The 15,992-nt window shown below is 43.3% G+C and overlaps 1 protein-coding gene across 1 annotated transcript; it reads left to right on the top strand.

Moving 5' to 3' along the window:
• Positions 1–656: 656 nt before the first annotated feature.
• Positions 657–13,755, top strand: BCL2L14 (BCL2 like 14). The gene is made up of 7 exons (XM_075081977.1): positions 657–887; positions 2,456–2,622; positions 6,201–6,644; positions 9,311–9,475; positions 10,414–10,481; positions 11,417–11,689; positions 12,454–13,755. The coding sequence occupies exons 3-7, from the start codon at positions 6,209–6,211 to the stop codon at positions 12,493–12,495; spliced, it is 984 nt and encodes a 327-aa protein (XP_074938078.1). The 5' UTR covers positions 657–887; positions 2,456–2,622; positions 6,201–6,208; the 3' UTR covers positions 12,496–13,755.
• The last annotated feature ends 2,237 nt before the right edge of the window (positions 13,756–15,992 follow it).

Genomic DNA, 15,992 nt, shown 5'->3' with positions numbered 1-15,992 from the left:
AGAAGGGATCTCCTCTCAGTCAGAAACCCTTCCGTACATCCTAAAACTGTTTCTCTGCCACAGATAAAGGCGAGTGTTCACCCTCTTTGGCTGTTTGATGTGTGTCAGGCCCCTCCTAGGGTGCAATTTTGTCTACAAGCTTATTTCAAAAATGGAAGATCACTGGCACGGTGAAAATTCCCCTTAAAATGGATGTGTGCTTCTGACCTGAGTAATTTGGGGTTAGTTATACAGGCAATGAAATCACAATTTTGGTCTATGAGTTACAAGAGCAATACCATGTCACTGTTGCGAGTATCTTACCGATGTCATCTAATTAATGATTAACATGATTTTGAAAAAAAATGTAACAACATATGAAAAAACATAGCCTAGTTTACAGTGGTTTATAGAAGAAGAGGTATAACTGTTTTCAAAACACTTTTGATACATCCTGTATCAAAATGATGATTTGATTTAACCTGTACCATGGAGAAAAAAAGGGTTTGGAAGGAAAAAAAAGGAAGATAGCGTTTGGCCAAAGCCCCAGAGAGCTATAGACTTTTTTCCTTTTGCCTAGCGTGCTGCTAAGAAGTCACATGCAGAAGGGGCTGGCCCTACCCTTTCTCTTTTTATAAGTGAGCTGACACGTTTGAACATTGTTCTCATAAGGAAGTACACTAGGCAATTTTTTTTTAATTGCAAGTGCAGTGCCCTTCTTAGTGACAGCTTATGAACACATGTTTTGATGAAAGACTGAAAATATTAAGTAAAAAAGTGAACTTCAGGTTTCTGAAGAGAAGTACTGTGCTTGCAAGGCTGGCTCTAGCAAAACAAACCTAGCTGGAAGAGAAGAAAGAATTGAGATCAGCGGGCACCCAGGGTTACTGGTGCAATAGGCCTGGAAGGTAATAATACTCCCTTTTCTTCTCTGAACTTGGTTTCTCTTGTATAATGTTTGGCTGCCTATAACCCAGCACGAGACTCCGAATCTTATTTGTGTATGGATTAAATGGGTATATTCATTATCATTAATTTAGGTACCAAACAATGTACTTCCAGGTTTAGCTGTGGTGTCTAAAAGGGGAGGAACTGCCCTGGGACTTTCTGAGCTGCCATACAAGCTTTGGCTGTATGCTTTTGAATGACATATCTAGCCTAGGAGAGTAAGGTCATTTTCTACCAGCCACACTACCGTTAGTTGTGGAAGGTTGAATTTAAAATTTGGGACTATCCCAGTGAATTAATGTAGACTTACATCCTTAGCTTGTTCTTACAGATCAGCCCAGTTCAAGCCATGTCACCTCTTGCTGGTAAAGTGCTTTCATTTACAACTGAAAGAAACTCTAAACCAAGCAGGTAAAAGGTGGAGGTGATTCAGCAGGTGACATACTGCCCTGAAATCATCAGCAATCAAGTCTGTTCTTCCCTTTTTGCTCCCAGATCTTTGCTGCACAGTGGCAGCCAATTTAGTCTACTGGAGGTCATAAATATGTGCCTTACCATTTCTGTTGGTGCTGAAAGCCAAGTAGTGCATCACTTGCTTCTAGGGGTTGAGTCTTTGGCAGCCTCTCAGCTTTGAATATGGGAAATGCTTCTGGACAGCTGCAGACTAGCAGACAACTTCTCTTCTGAAAGACATGTATCAGCGTAGACCTTTTTATATAGCATGTGTTGTATCTGTTGCACAACAGTGCTCATGAAAAATCTGTTGCCGCTAGGGATGTTTTCCTTGGCATCCTAGTGTAACTCTTCCTTCACTAATTATGTTGTATCACATTTAGTTAAGATTAAATAAGGGGTACATAATCCTTCAGCTTCCAAGTTACTGCTTTCCATCCTAGAGGCAACTGTATTGCGGTACTGTGTGGAGAGGTCCTTTCTGGTGGGCTTGCGTGTAAAACCAGATTTCCACAGCACCTGTACAGTTTAAAATGGTTCAGCCTCTCTTGCTCAGACAATACCTATCTCTTAAGCATTTTGTGAGAATGACTGACTCAATATGTACAAAATATTTCTTCATCAACGTGTGTAGCTTACATAGTAATGAACTCTGGAGACCAGTGATGGTTCTGCTTTTCTCCATGAGAAGTATCAGTAAGTTAGGGTCATCCACCCAGAGGAAAGGATCTAGCTTGAAGAGCTGGGAGAGGAATCCTGGCCATTGCTTCCCCTTGCACAAGAGTCTCCACTACCATGTGCCCCAGTCTGCTCCTCTGTATGTGAGAGCAGAGCTGAAGGGAAGGACCCATACCTGGAATGAGTCAGTAAGGTAAACGGTAGTACTTTTATTGTTAGGCCTTTCTCCAGTATTGAGTCAAAAATAAAGTGTTTTGTTCAGAACGGGTATCCCAGGCAAGGAACCACATTTCTGCCTCTGCTGGTTGAGAAGCACCGGACCAGCCCTGAATAGCTTGGACTAACAATCATTTTTAGGGGGCCTCTTTCACTTCTGCTTTCTGCTTTGTTTAATCAGCCTTTCAGGACAAGCACTGCCTCTTGCTGCAGAGCCATCTTCAGCTCCTTGTCCTTCCCTGGGTCTGCTAGTGCTGGTGAGAGTGTACGTGACGGGGATTTGAGACAAACAGCAGGGTCAGCACTGACATTGTCTCTGCTTGGTCAAGATACCTAAGCCTTTCAGAGGTAAGTCCTAGGGCTGTCCGTGAGGCAGGGACATAAACCTTCCCGTGGAAGAACTAGTGGTAGAGCTTGTCTGTGCCCTGTGGGCACCTGAGGAGGAAGGACGGGAGCACACCAGCAGGGCTGGGAAGAGAGGAGGGGCTGGGAAAGCACGAGTGCAGCACCCAAGTTTGGGCTCAGGCAGACTCTGTGGTGAGCATGGGCCAAGAGGACTTGTAGAGTTAGCCACTGTGGTGGTTTGCACCTATACATGCAACTGTATATTTATAAATAACAAAAATATAAAAACTGTCAAGAAATTACATAGCTGGGACACCACTTGGTCCAGTTTTGCTGAAGACAAACCTATAGTTGGACACCCTTCAATTCATCTCCAGGCTACACTTTCACCTCCAGGCTACACTTCCCTCTAAGAAAGATTAAACAGTCGCATTGTTGGATTTATATATTTTTTTAAGTTTCCTTTCTATATCATGTCCACTCAGCCTCATATAATAAAATTCTCGAGCTTTTAGTTGACTATCATTGTAATTGGCCCAGGGCGGTGTTACAGTGCTACAAGTTTGGGGGGCATTTTTGTGGACTTGTGAAAGTTTAGCCAGTATTGGCTCTCAGAGACTCCACAGGAAAGCAGGTTTTGCTGGTCATGCCGCTCACAGAGCTCTGTCTGTATTTTTGCCAAATTTCTCCATCCTGGCAGATAATTCTTGAAGTGGATGGAGGGTTGTAACTAAATGTCTGACCAAACATTGGCAGTTCAGTTTCCATTTTTGGGGAAATGGCATGTGGATGTGACACTTGGCAATGGGAGGAAAAGGTCTGGAGGACAGTAAAGAGGGAGAGGGTAACGCTGCTCCCTTCGAGCCTGTGGGCTCCAGAAGATAAATAATTTAGTTTTTAAGTAGACAGAATGAGATCATGCTGCTACTCTCCATAATCTGATCCTCTAAGTTTCTTTTAATCATCCTTGGAAATAATATGCAGATTCGGGTTTTAGCAGGACTTCCAAGTACTTGTCAAACTAAATCAATGCTTGCATTAAAAAAATGTTCTTTATAGAAGCTCATTTCTGAGAGAGAGTTCATGCAAAGCGAGGGCTGCTTCTGCAAAAGGCCTGGCTTTTCTCTGGCCCACTCCAGATGGGATATTGGAAAAATAATGTGGTTGTAGTATGAAGAAGTAAGTCTAAAGAGACGTAAGTCACCAATCAAGATTTCGAACTTTAAAATGAACTGAAAAATGAGTTAGCTACTGGCAGACTCCTTTGTAAACACTCGCCAGCATGCAGTGATAACTCCTTTTCTTGCTACCTGCAAGTAATGACATAAATGAGCTGTGACTCCTTGTTCTGTTTATGCTCCTCCAGCTTCGTTGCATACACAGGCATGAGATTTCTTACTGAGACATCGGTGCTGAAAAAAGTCCCAGTGAGGAAGCTCCTATACCACATTTTTACCAACATAATTTGTTTCATTTCTCAGAGGCTCCCCATCAGAGCGAGGCACAGGCTTAGCCATACAGCTGCATCTGATGTGCAAGTGCTTATTTGATGTTACATACTGGCAAGCTGTAATAATGCCCTACCTCCTGCTATCTGTCTGGACTTAGCCTCGTTTAGGAGACCAACCTTTGAACTCTTACTTGATTTTTATCTGTACAGCCACCTTGGGTAGGGCTATTCTCAACATACAAGTAATAACCCAGTGTATAGGGCTGTAAGAGCTCTTTAAAACTAGTACTTTTAGTTCGTCTTGCTGTTTGGGAATGATTTTTAATATTTTTTTTATAATTAATTATTTTATAATATATATAGGTTTTCTATATATAGTATATCTATTTTTATATTCTTATTTATGTTTCTATATTAGTGAAAAATGAGCATATATGAATGTTACACAAATTATTTTAGATCTATAAGGAGTACCCATGGTGGGGAAGGCTATGCTGTTTTAAGTAGTGTCGGTGAATGAGCTGAAGGGCAAAGTTAGATCTGTTCCAGCAGGAACTTGAATTTGCATAAAGTATTAAAAAATGAAAAGGAATGGCATAGCCTTTAAAATTTTCTATCCCTGGGCAAACTTCGAAAGTAAATAAATGCTTGGTCTGGTTTCCAGGGCAAAAGAAAGTGCCTGTTCCTGGGCTTACTGACTAGCTGAAGGGATTTGCTGTAAACTTGCTTTCTGTGTAGTGGAGACACTGAGAAGTGCAGTGCAGCTTAAAACATTGTTTAAGCTGCTCTGGTTTGCACTGGAAGATGGGCTCAAACAATTTCAGGGCATGGAAAAGGTCTTACCTTTTCTCCCCTGCATCCTGAGGGTGGTATGCACCTTCCTAGGTACAGCAACGAAGAAGCAGCAACCCCATGCCTGACTTGCATCATTTCAGTTCTTCTTTTTTTCCTCTGTATTTATAGGTCACCACTTCTTCTTTTCCACTTGCTTTGTTTCTTGTAACAGTCTCTTCCTGACATTTTTCTGCCGGGCTTTCAGTTTCCCTTGCAGGTTCATTAAAGCTTCCTGCACAAGCACTGTGAGAAGACGCACAGCTCCTACTGACCCTTTGAATATCTCAAGGCAGCAACTAGCAAGAAAACAACAGGAACTTGCGCCTTCTCCCCCAGCCTTCAAACTGCCCCGACTGTGTCCAGTAAACACTCACCTTGGCATGACCCTGTGAGCAAGAGGTCTCAGTGCAGTACTGTGCCCTTCACAGGACAGGGCTTCTGCTGAAACCCAGCAGGTTGTTCAAAGGCAACGTAGACGCTTGTACCTTGGATGCTGTTGGGATGAATGAATTCTTACCCAAGTGCATAGTTAGGGAAGAGTGAGATGTTTTGCCACTTGAAGTTAAGTATAGATTTCTAAACATTAAATTGCAGTGCACTACTAGCGGAAAATTGAGCACGCTGACACCTAGGTTTGCACAGGGAAGAAAATTTCAGAGAGGCTGTTGCCAGGTGTTTGAGACAGGTGTCAAACATGCAAGACTCTTGATTTGGGTCCCCTAAAGTGAAAGGACAGTTGAGAACATTATGGTAGGTAAATATTGTAATTTTTCCTAACGTTTAGGCTGGTTCTTGTTTGCTTTCCTACCTAGAGAACTCAGGGCCCAAACTTGTCAAAGCTTCCTCTGAAAACACACTACTCATGTATTTAGGTGCTTACTCATTTGAACCACGGTATAGGCTTTACCTCCGCATTGCTTTGACCAATCGTTTTCCTTTCCATCCCAAGAATCAGTTATTACCATGGGCTTTCCTCTTTTCCTGCACTGAACCCTGACCATTGAATACTCCTTGAATTTCCTCATCTTTCCTGTCTAAGGCACCAAATGCTATGTAACAGATCTCTTGTTCCTGTTCTTTGATGGCCTTGACTGCCACCTGAAGTATTTCTCAGTAACAAAATTTTCTTTCTAGAAAACAGTGCTTCTCTGGCTCCTGGGTACTGCAATATTCTTCACATCACTGAGGTTTATAAGGTGTTTGGTGAAAGGTTCTGTAGAAACATTAGGCACTGATTGGTATTCATAAAACACAGGCTGTTCCTGAAGCCATTAAAACTAAGAATATGTTCTTGCAGGAACCAAGATGTCTTCGCCAAATGATGTCAGTATGGAGGAAATACCGCTGGAAGATGATGAGCGAGACAGCATAGAATACAAGATCCTAATGGCCTATGCCCAGCGGCGGTTGTCTGCCAGTAAATATGGGAAACTTCTGAAAAATGAGGCTAACGTGCGGAAATCATCATCCTTAATCAGGAGAGAAGTAAAGATTGACCATCAATGGGATAAAGATGGACCAAGCCAAGGATTAGTTTTTCAGGATTGCATGATACAACAGCAGAGCAAAAAGCAACCGAAAAGAAAATATTTTCCAGGATATTGTCTACCTCTTTTCTGCCGCAGAGCAGAGCAGAAAAAGCCCCCAAAGCCATCATTGCACCAAGTTTGCATGATACATTTCTCCATTTCTGAGGCACAATCTGAGAGCCTTCAAAAAGGGAATTCTCAGTGTCAGATAAGTATGTCTTAGTTCTTTCCTTTTGCGTTTGTCTTTAAATCTCTCTCTAAATAGCTTAAATGGCTGGTGGCCAGTGGAAAGGCAGGAGGAGGAAGGTGGTTTCTTTCACTTTTTGGTCGCCTCTTATACCAGCCCTATTGATTTCCAATTAGGAAGGCAGATTGCCAAATCTTCAGTAGTGCTTGCATACACAAGATCCATGCTTGTGAATGGCTTTTCTGTTTTCCATTGTATGGTGGTAAGTATCGTATAATTGCACAGGTTGGGGTTTTCTTTCAAGCATTGCCTTTTTCTTTTTCATAACCCGTTAGAAAGAAAATGTTAAACACTGGTCAGACTGAAGACCTCCACACTAAAATCAAGGAAGAGAAGTTGTTTGAAGGCCCATTCAAGGAGCTTTATCAGGTGATAAACATTCCACACTAAAGACAGAAGTGCTAGATTCTGCTTGAAACTCTGGTGCCAAGCAGTTGGCAGTGACCAACCTCAAGCACAGAGCAGCCCATGTCTCTGGGCCACTTCTCATAACCCTACCATGTATCTTAAATGGAAACAGTCTTCCAGGGTCATCTAAGTCTCCTTTACACATTGCTATTAAAGTCTGATCTGAACCTGCCCTCCATGTGGTGGAAGAAGAGGCAGTAGGTGGCTGTAATCCATCTGATATTCAGGGCTCCCGTCCACATAAACGTCTTGTGCCCTAGCCCCCAAAGGCAGCCCCATATCAGGTGCTGCACTGCAGGCAATGAGATTTTACCTTTTCTGCTCTGGATAACAACTAATACCTTATATTCTCCTACAAGACTGAGAGAGGAGGATGAGGTATGCCCATTAAGTTGCCGTATATGGTATATGATATGTTGCCATGTTGTTTTTATATACATAAGATAGGGGTTGTTTGTTTAATTTGTCCCAGCTTGATACTGTTGGTGTCACAGCAATTGCTCTCCCCTTTAAGTGCATTTAAAGATATTTCTAAAAATTATCCATCACTGACTTCTTCAACCTAACGCCCCATCCCTGACCAGCTCCTACCCACCAAGCCCATAACTCTCCCTGCTGCCAAATCCAGCTCTGCCTCTCAAGAAAGGGTCCCTGTCTCAGCCCAGTGCATTTTGCTAGGGGGAAATAACTATAACTTTCCATTGTTTGGTTGCCAGGGACATATGTCTGCATCCAGATATCCATTTTTATGTCCATTTTATTTGTACACTGCCAAGGAAAGCGCTCAAGAGTTTGGGTGCAATCACTTGATGGCCCTGCAAATACACTGCCATGTTCCCTGCATCATGGATGGCAGCATGGCCTCGAGGCAAAACTTCCCCATGCTGGATGTTAACCTCCCTGGAGATCACGCTTGGCTTTGGATCTGGGCTTTACCTTCCCTTCAGCAGATTGCTGGACCAAGTCCTAAAACATCATCATCATCATCATCATCATCATCATCATCATCAATCATCATCATCATCATCATTATTATTATTATTATTATTATTATTATGATTATTATTATTATTTACTTATACAGCTAGCAGCTGCCCTGCAAGCTTGGCCAGGCCATTCTGGAGCAAATGGGAGTGCTTTCGGGGATTACCTGTCTAAATTGAAGGCCTGTTCAATTTAAAACCAGTTGCATAATCTTAGGTATCCAAAGGCATGAACAGCCTGGCCCCCTTCCTAGAAGTTTAGCAGCTCCCTGACAAGCTCTGCAGCAGATGAAGGAATGGAAACATCCTGGGCTTGATTCACCTGCCTTGAAATGCAGTTTTATTGGCTGCATTAACCCCTGCTGCCCTCACAATAAGCTGCTTGTGAATTTTTACATGTTATGAGTCAGGCCGCTACTGAGCTTGTCTCGATGCCTGCTGGTCACGCAGGAGCTGCCACTTGGCAGTGGTGGTGGTGAGACAGAGTCTTGCATCCCAAGCTCTGTGAGGCAAACTGTAAGGAAAAGCACCTTTGAGATGAAACAAACCTTGCAACAGCTCGTCCTGCGCTCTTTGCTATAGCAGGATCCCTGTTGGAGTCCCCTCATGGAGCAATGCCTTCAGCTGATGAGGGTCTTGAACAGGGTCATTACACAAGGTGGATAAAGCCAGTCTGGTTGCTGAGTTCTCCCAGTATTCATATCTGCTTGATGCAACAGTGTCAAGGCCATGAGAACCTTTTGTGCTAGAGGAGCCTCTGAAGTGAAATCTGCTTCTCCTTTGCTCAGGATTAGCCTGTGAGAACAAGGAAAGAGCATTCCAGTACACCATCTTTTCTAAATCTGGACCTATAGATGGACTAATCATGGGCAATACCAGTCTCACAGTAAAGTCTAAGAGTCACAGTCCTATAGAGCAGTACTCTCACATTTCTTAACAAACAGTGTGCTTCTGGCTTGCAAGGAAGTACAGTGGTGAGCAACACATGCTTGCTTCTGTATGGCCTCTGTAGAGTTAGCTGCTGCTCAAATACTAGAGAGGGGCTGTACTGAGTTACTTGTCTCTCTAAATTATTACCAGCTGATCTCAAGCAATAACAAAGCCCCAGCATGGGGAAATGTATCTCTTGGTGTCCTCTGGGCACTTCCACCTCAGGGGGGCATGTAAACGAGTAAATCACTGAATTATTTCCTGGAAAGATTAACTGCCTTCTTTATTTCCCACTCTCCTTCCCAATCAGGTGAAACAGCAGATGTCAACCACATTGCAGACAAACTCGCCAAGCTTGTTACTCCCAGATCTCAGGAATCAGCTTCATATGTGTCATTCCAGACAGTGTGTCATGCCCCAGGCCAGAAACAAGATGATAGTGATACTACTGATGGAAGTGAGGGCAAGGAAAATGGTAAGGGTGAAAAAATTCATGCTGACAGGCAGTATGTCAGGTTGGGATTGCACACTGAGGCATTTTTTCTAGACATGGTGAAGCACTTGGGATTTCTGCAGTCAGATGCTGTGAAGAAGGAATTTTGCTCTGCAGGTTCTTGCTCCATTGCCCACATTTCAGGGACTGCTTTTGCAGTCCTCTAACAAGTCCTACCTGCTACTGCAATTAAAGGGAGCATCCTTAAAAATCCAAGGAGATGTGACATGAGAAAAGGAGGGTGAAGGTAAAGTGGTGTAAGGTGACAGAGCAGGTAGGAGTGGCAGGGCTGGGGGCAGAGTAATACACTGGGGCTCTAAGGCCAAAGACCAGTCCTTGGGGCAATAATGTCTTGGTCAATACCTCTTCGGTGACAGGACAACACTGCTAAACAATCTGTTATAAGTCTGAACTGCTTGTCTTCCGTGACGTCTGCAGAGTTTTATTTTTAATGCAAGCTAGAAGGGGATTTCGGGTTACAAGAAGGATCATGCCATACTTGCTTTTTCTTTAATCTGGCACACCTGGAGTTTGTCCTAATGAGTTGCAGAAGGCATAATTGGTAATGATGAGGGGATTTTTTTTTTCCTAATTTTAAGCCCATTTTTGTGGGATTCCACTAGCTGCTCTTTTGTTCTGGCTTATTATCAGACATACCTCAAAGCCCAAAGGGCTGGCAGTGGGATGCTAAAGCCCTTGCTCTTTCCCAGATTCTTAACTGGAGCAAAACCTCGGACAGATGGAGAAGTAGCATTGCTTACTCCATGCAGACGAGAACAGTGAGCTTCAGCTTAAAGCTGGGATACGCAACTCTCCATGAATTTGCCACAAACTAGCAGCTGTTTTCCTAAGTGTCACAAAGGCTTTCACTGTAGTTTGCTACCTGGATCCAATATTTATGTTACTCTTTTCTTTAACAGATGAAGAAAAGATAATACAAACAATACTTTCACTGTTAAAGCAATCAGGGGACCGACTAGAAGAAAAGGTAACTCCTCCTGTTTTCAGGAGCTACACAGGCTAGAGCATGAGAGAGATTACACTTCTCTTGGGATTGAATGGTTTGTAACTTAGCGCGCTCTGTCTCTATACTGAACTTCTCTTTTGGCACCTAGGACTTTCTGAAACCTTCTCCATTCATTCTGAAGTCTTTCTTAAGACAAGGGGACTGGCAGAGATCTCTGTTGGGGTGTGGGAGGAAGGCAACAAAAACGTCGCATGTTTCAAAGAGGAGTCGCTTGCCATGTTCCTGTTGAGTTTCATGGAGCACTCGAGTGACTCTGAGAAACTCTTTTGTTTGCATTAACTTTGGCATACAAGTGGTTCCCAGTGGAGGGAGAGAAACTCTACAGCTTTGAGAGTGGGTGCAGAGAGATAAGTCTGAGTACATTTTGACAGCCCTGCCCAAAAGCTACAGAATAACCCCCATGTGAGCCCATTAGCAAGAGTGGATGTTTTATCTATTAAAAATATAGGTACTTGTTTGCTTTACTCCTTTCTTTAGCTGCCCCCTACCTATAAAGGTATACTCCCACAGGGAGGACATGCTCAACTCCTGCAGCAGAGAGGTACCCAGACACAGTAAGAAGCATCGCAAAGACCATGACTGAGCAAACGGACTTTATGTGTCCTCACCTTCAGATCTCAATATCAGTTTCATGCTTGTTTTGCATTCTCTCCTCTGCTTCTCTCATTCAAATGCAAAAAAACCTGAAAGTTTTTTGAGGAAAAATTGTACAGCCACCTCCAGAGCCTGAAGAAGCAGCTTTGCAGTGATGTGTGGGGTTTGTGTGTCATCTCTTGCATTCACCACCACCATTAGACTATATTGTGTGTATTACCTAGATATGTTCCCCTTTCCCAATGAGATGGGGAAAGCAATTCCAACAAAAGTAGCTCAATTTAACCAATCCTTATTCTCAGATCAAAAAGGATAGGGTTTTGCATCAGCAATTTAAAGACATGCTGTCCTACACCTTCTTCAAGAGGATCACTGATTTGTTCCTGGAGGATGTCTCAGCAAATTCAGTAAGTGAGCCAGGAGGCCAAGTACAGTGCAAGAAAGTTGCCTTTACAATGGAAGTTGCCACCAGACTTACTGCTGTAGACAACCATCCTATGAACCTGGTCTTGGGCTTCGGATTAAAGTACCTCAGAGAACACTTCAAGCCGTGGATTCAGGACCAGGGTGGCTGGGTATGCGTTTTGCCTCCCTTAACTTGTGCATAACCTAAGACACCTTGAAGCAGCACACTTTATGGAATTAACATGGGCCAGATGCAAACAAAACCAAATCAAACCGTGTATTCTTTAACAGAGGATGTACTCCTGCTGTGGAATTATTTGCTACAAGACATATTCTGTGCTGCAAGTTTTTTATTTACATAGGTCCAAAAATCAATAGGAGACATTCATAAAGGGTTGTTAAGTATAAAACACCATTCCTGGCAGACAGTCTCTCCAGCACAAATAGCTGAAGGCTGGGAGAAACACCAGGAAACTTCACACTTGCCTTAATCCTATGCTTCTCCCTAGAAGTGTGCTGCTGGCAGGTTCTGGGTACAGCAAAGTTCAGCAGTTCATACAGTCTGCCCTTATGGTGTGGTATGCTTCCTCTTTCCCTCTACACAAAGGCATCTGTTTATCTTTGTATCCCTCTCTCTTCTAAAGTCAGTTGTACAAGGTGCTCCTTGGCCAGCAGTGGTGCTGAGATGCTGCCCTTCGTAGTTCATTTACCTGGAGCTGCTGGGAGGCACTTGCATCAGACATCCTAGTCCTTTTGTGTGTCATTAAATGAAGGGAAACATTCAGCAGCTGTACAGCCTGTATCCATTGGGATAGATAGCATGCGAGGTCAGGAAATCCTACTGGCAAACCTACTGACTGATCTCAGCAGAGTTGAAATTAGTATGAGGGCCCTCACTGCTTTTATAATTGTAAGTTCTGTTTTTGTGTTACAGGAGAAGGCTTTGACCTCACTGGATCAGGAAGAAGTAGAGTAATCATGACGGAATTAATTCTTCAGGGTGCAGGAGCCTTCCATTAAGAAACATGCAGGATCTTACCACAATCCGATGCCAGAATGATTAGTGGCTATGTGTTTTTATTTTTTCCATAGAAGGTTGGGGTGTTGCATGGCTAGCTCTGACTTCAACTCCCCTGGAGCACTCAGCCCCATGGATAGTGATCTTAGGTTCCTTTCTGAGTAATGATGCTTGCCACTACTCCTGCGAATGGATGTTAAAGTGCAAACTGGAGGAAAATATCAAAGTATGCAATCAGGAATCACTGGACTGTGATCAACCATCAACCTAGTGAGACAAGTGCTGCCAGCTTTGTGTGGTTCATAGTGGTACCATCTGTTATCAGTTCCACAGTCCCTTGTTAGAAGACATACCTACACACTGCTATCAGATTCCTCTCTCCCCACCTCCTCCTTCTCTGATTAGATGAAGTGTTGATGCCATTTTATACTTCTGAAAGGGACTAAGTAAGGTTAATGAGGGCTTTTTACCCTAGTGCCTTCCCCAGTCCCCAGGAAAATTGACTTGATCTACCTACAGATGCTTTTAATTTGAACTTCTCTGTTTTAAACCCCTTTAAAGCATAGGACAATAGAAGCTGACTTTTACAGCATTATTTTGTCCATTAATGTGGAAGATACAACCATTGCAAGAGCTTTGCAGTCCAAGAAATATAAAATGAATCCTACTGTGTCAGTTTTTCTGCTAATTCTAAAGGAGCTCGATGCTGTGTGTAAACTGAACTGGCCCTTCAGCCACTGAAAACAAGTGATCTGATTAGAGCTCTTGAATCTGTATGTGTGGCAGTGGAAGGAATAACAGTGCATCATTTAGAGTAGAGGCAGATGCCAGTGAAACTGCTCATGATTTTGAGGCTTGGTTTGTGGCCCATTTAGTTGATGACTTTTGGATTTCCATCCCCTGCAAATCCCCAGTGGAGAAAGAGGGAACTCGGGACATCTGCTGAAGCTGTAAAACCATGGCATCACTTCTGTGACTTTCCAGTACGAACAGGTAATGTTTCCTGAACAGTCTTGCTGCCTCTCAGTAAGATATCCTTCCATTATGGGTGTTCATTTTTTGTGTACAAGTATGTTAACTACAAAGATTGCATGAAGAAGTTCTTAAAAAATAATTAATTTGAATGAAAATTATAAAAAGCATTTTAACCAGACATATAAAATATGCAATGCTATCAAAGATCAAGTTTTTTTCTAATAAACCTTAAACTTTCAACTCACGTGTAGCAAACTCTGCCTTTGTTTGGACACATATTTGTGAAACAGAAGACGGAGTCGGTGGAAACAAGTTACCTTTGTTTCCCTTCTTCAAAGGAGTTAGGACATACTTGATACTTGATACATCTCTAGACTGTAAATCTAAGATTTTCTCAGTTTTGAGAACATCCACTCTTTCTGATCAGGCATCAGACGTCCCCAAGGGGGGATGATTTGTGGAGGAGAGGCAAGCACTTGCTCAAAAGTTCAAAATGTTGTCTTCCCGTGTCTTTCTCCTGTGTAAAAAAAAATTGTGAGGTGTTGCACCCTCCCACACATTGGAAGCTGCTGCTTTATTATAAATTTGTTTGTTTTCTAAAGCAGGCTTGTTAGCTAGATCTTGGGTCTGAAGAACTATTTCTGATTCCATTTTAATTACACTAAGACTAGGCTCGGTCTGCTACTGTACACCAGTTTGCCATTAGCTGGGCGCTAGCTTATGGAAGTCACTTTTTAATTTTCTCTGCTTGAGTAATAGTCTGCTTTTTAGCGAGGTGCAAATTCTGCGTTTGTAAGCGCGGTTTTCCAGCTGAAGGTTTAGCAGCCCTAAACCCACATTTGTCCCTCATCTCCAGTTTGGTACCTCAGGGCCAGTTTCATGCCAAGAACAGAGCCAACAACAAAATATCCCTTGCACGGGAATGCAAAAACTAGCCATCTAAGAAAAGATATTCAGCTGGTTTTTATTTTTCTCTGGGTTGTTAAGAGGCATTTTTTTCAGTAGCAGTAGGGGCCAGCATAGGAAATCAGCCAAGGGAGCTGTTTCTTATTTAGTCATTCTTACATTTGCCATCCTCATCAGTTAGATTTTAAGAGCAATCTACTCCTTTTATGGCAGGGATCTGTGGTAACCTCCTTGCTGGAACGATGGCTTTGGTTTATTCTAAGAGCAGTCAGCAAGGCTGAGCACCGAGCTGTTGCCGCTGCTGCTGCCTGACATGAATTAACCAAGCTCCACTACTGGCTCGGGCAGTCTTTGTCTTGCTGTCTTTTTTTTTAATCTGTGATGACTAAACTAGCAGCAGACAAATGCATGTGTTTTGGGTGTGTATGGAGGCAGAAGGGATGTTGTGAGGGAGGGTGACTGTCTGTGCCTTCATTTTATGTTAATCTCTCACAAGACATCTTTGTCTGTGTTTAGCTGTAGGACCCTCTGGTGCCAGTTTGGGGTGTTACTGTAAAAGATAGACGTTTACTGTTAAAACAAGAAGTGTCGCTTGGGATTTTTCTTATTGTATATCTACCCAGGTCAGCATCACGCTATTTGTTATATCAGCAAGTTTAATGTCAAAAGGAGCTGATTTCACTGTGTGTCAAGGTTCCATCAACAGAGTTTAGCCCTGTGCAGGTGATGCTGGGATTTATTTTTAAAGGACACTAGAAGTATCCTGCAGCTGCCTTCTGTGCTGTGTTAAAGGCAGCCAGTCCACTGGAGCAGCCCGTGTAAGCACCCGGGAGCTGCCGTCCCAGCCTGATGTCACCCTCTGAGATCCGGGGCTCCAGCAGCGGGAGGGACCTGCCCCAGCTGCCATTCACTGGAGTGGCTGAAGGCATCAGGTAAGAAGATCCTATTGTCCATGTGCACGTGTGTTGCACAAAGGAGCTCTGTCTCCTGCAGCTCATGGCTGCAATGTCCCTCGCTCCAGTGAGTAAGCAGGAGGCAGAAATAGTAGAAAACAGCCTGGCACCTTCACCCAAACCCAAACATTCTACTTGTCTGTTACTTGCCTTTGCATCAGCTCTCAGAGGGCTAGATTTCTTTCTGCTCCCAGGAAATGCTGGCAAATCCAGTATTTCTTCAAAATAGGCTGATGAGGCGTACGGAGGCATCCTTGGGTCTTTTCACGGCATTGCATGGTCTGCATCATTTTAAGCTGACGCCCCTTTCTCTCCTCCCCACAGGTGAGGAGTGTGCTACCAATAAATACACTAGAGTTGACAGAAAAGCAGCAGGTGGACAGAAAGTGAATTGCAGCGAAGCACGGATGGGGGTAGCTCAATAGACACGATTGTCTGAAAAGTGAATTTACTGCCTATGACTTGTCTGCTGTAGAGGCTCACAATCTGGAACAAGTTCAGGGTTAAAAGTTCACAGCTGGGGCGTTGTAGTGTGAGCGAAGGGTGAGGACCCAGCAGAAAACATTAAAGCTGATTGCCTTGCTTGTTTGTTATCTGCAGCTGTGATGCTCTTGCCAGGGG

Source organism: Phalacrocorax aristotelis, chromosome 1 (assembly GCF_949628215.1).
Source record: "Phalacrocorax aristotelis chromosome 1, bGulAri2.1, whole genome shotgun sequence".
NCBI classification, from domain to species: Eukaryota; Metazoa; Chordata; class Aves; order Suliformes; family Phalacrocoracidae; genus Phalacrocorax; species Phalacrocorax aristotelis.
Note: the sequence above shows the minus strand (reverse complement) of the source record. Positions and strands in the feature narration are given on the sequence as shown.

What these genes read in the sequence shown, in the direction of transcription:
- BCL2L14 (XM_075081977.1), top strand. Translation starts at nt 6,209, where the DNA reads ATGTCTTCGCCAAATGATGTCAGTATGGAGGAAATACCGCTGGAAGAT. An exon ending in GAATTCTCAGTGTCAGATAA is followed by an intron (nt 6,645 to 9,310) that starts GTATGTCTTAGT and finishes CTTCCCAATCAG; the next exon opens with GTGAAACAGCAGATGTCAAC. An exon ending in GGGACCGACTAGAAGAAAAG is followed by an intron (nt 10,482 to 11,416) that starts GTAACTCCTCCT and finishes CCTTATTCTCAG; the next exon opens with ATCAAAAAGGATAGGGTTTT.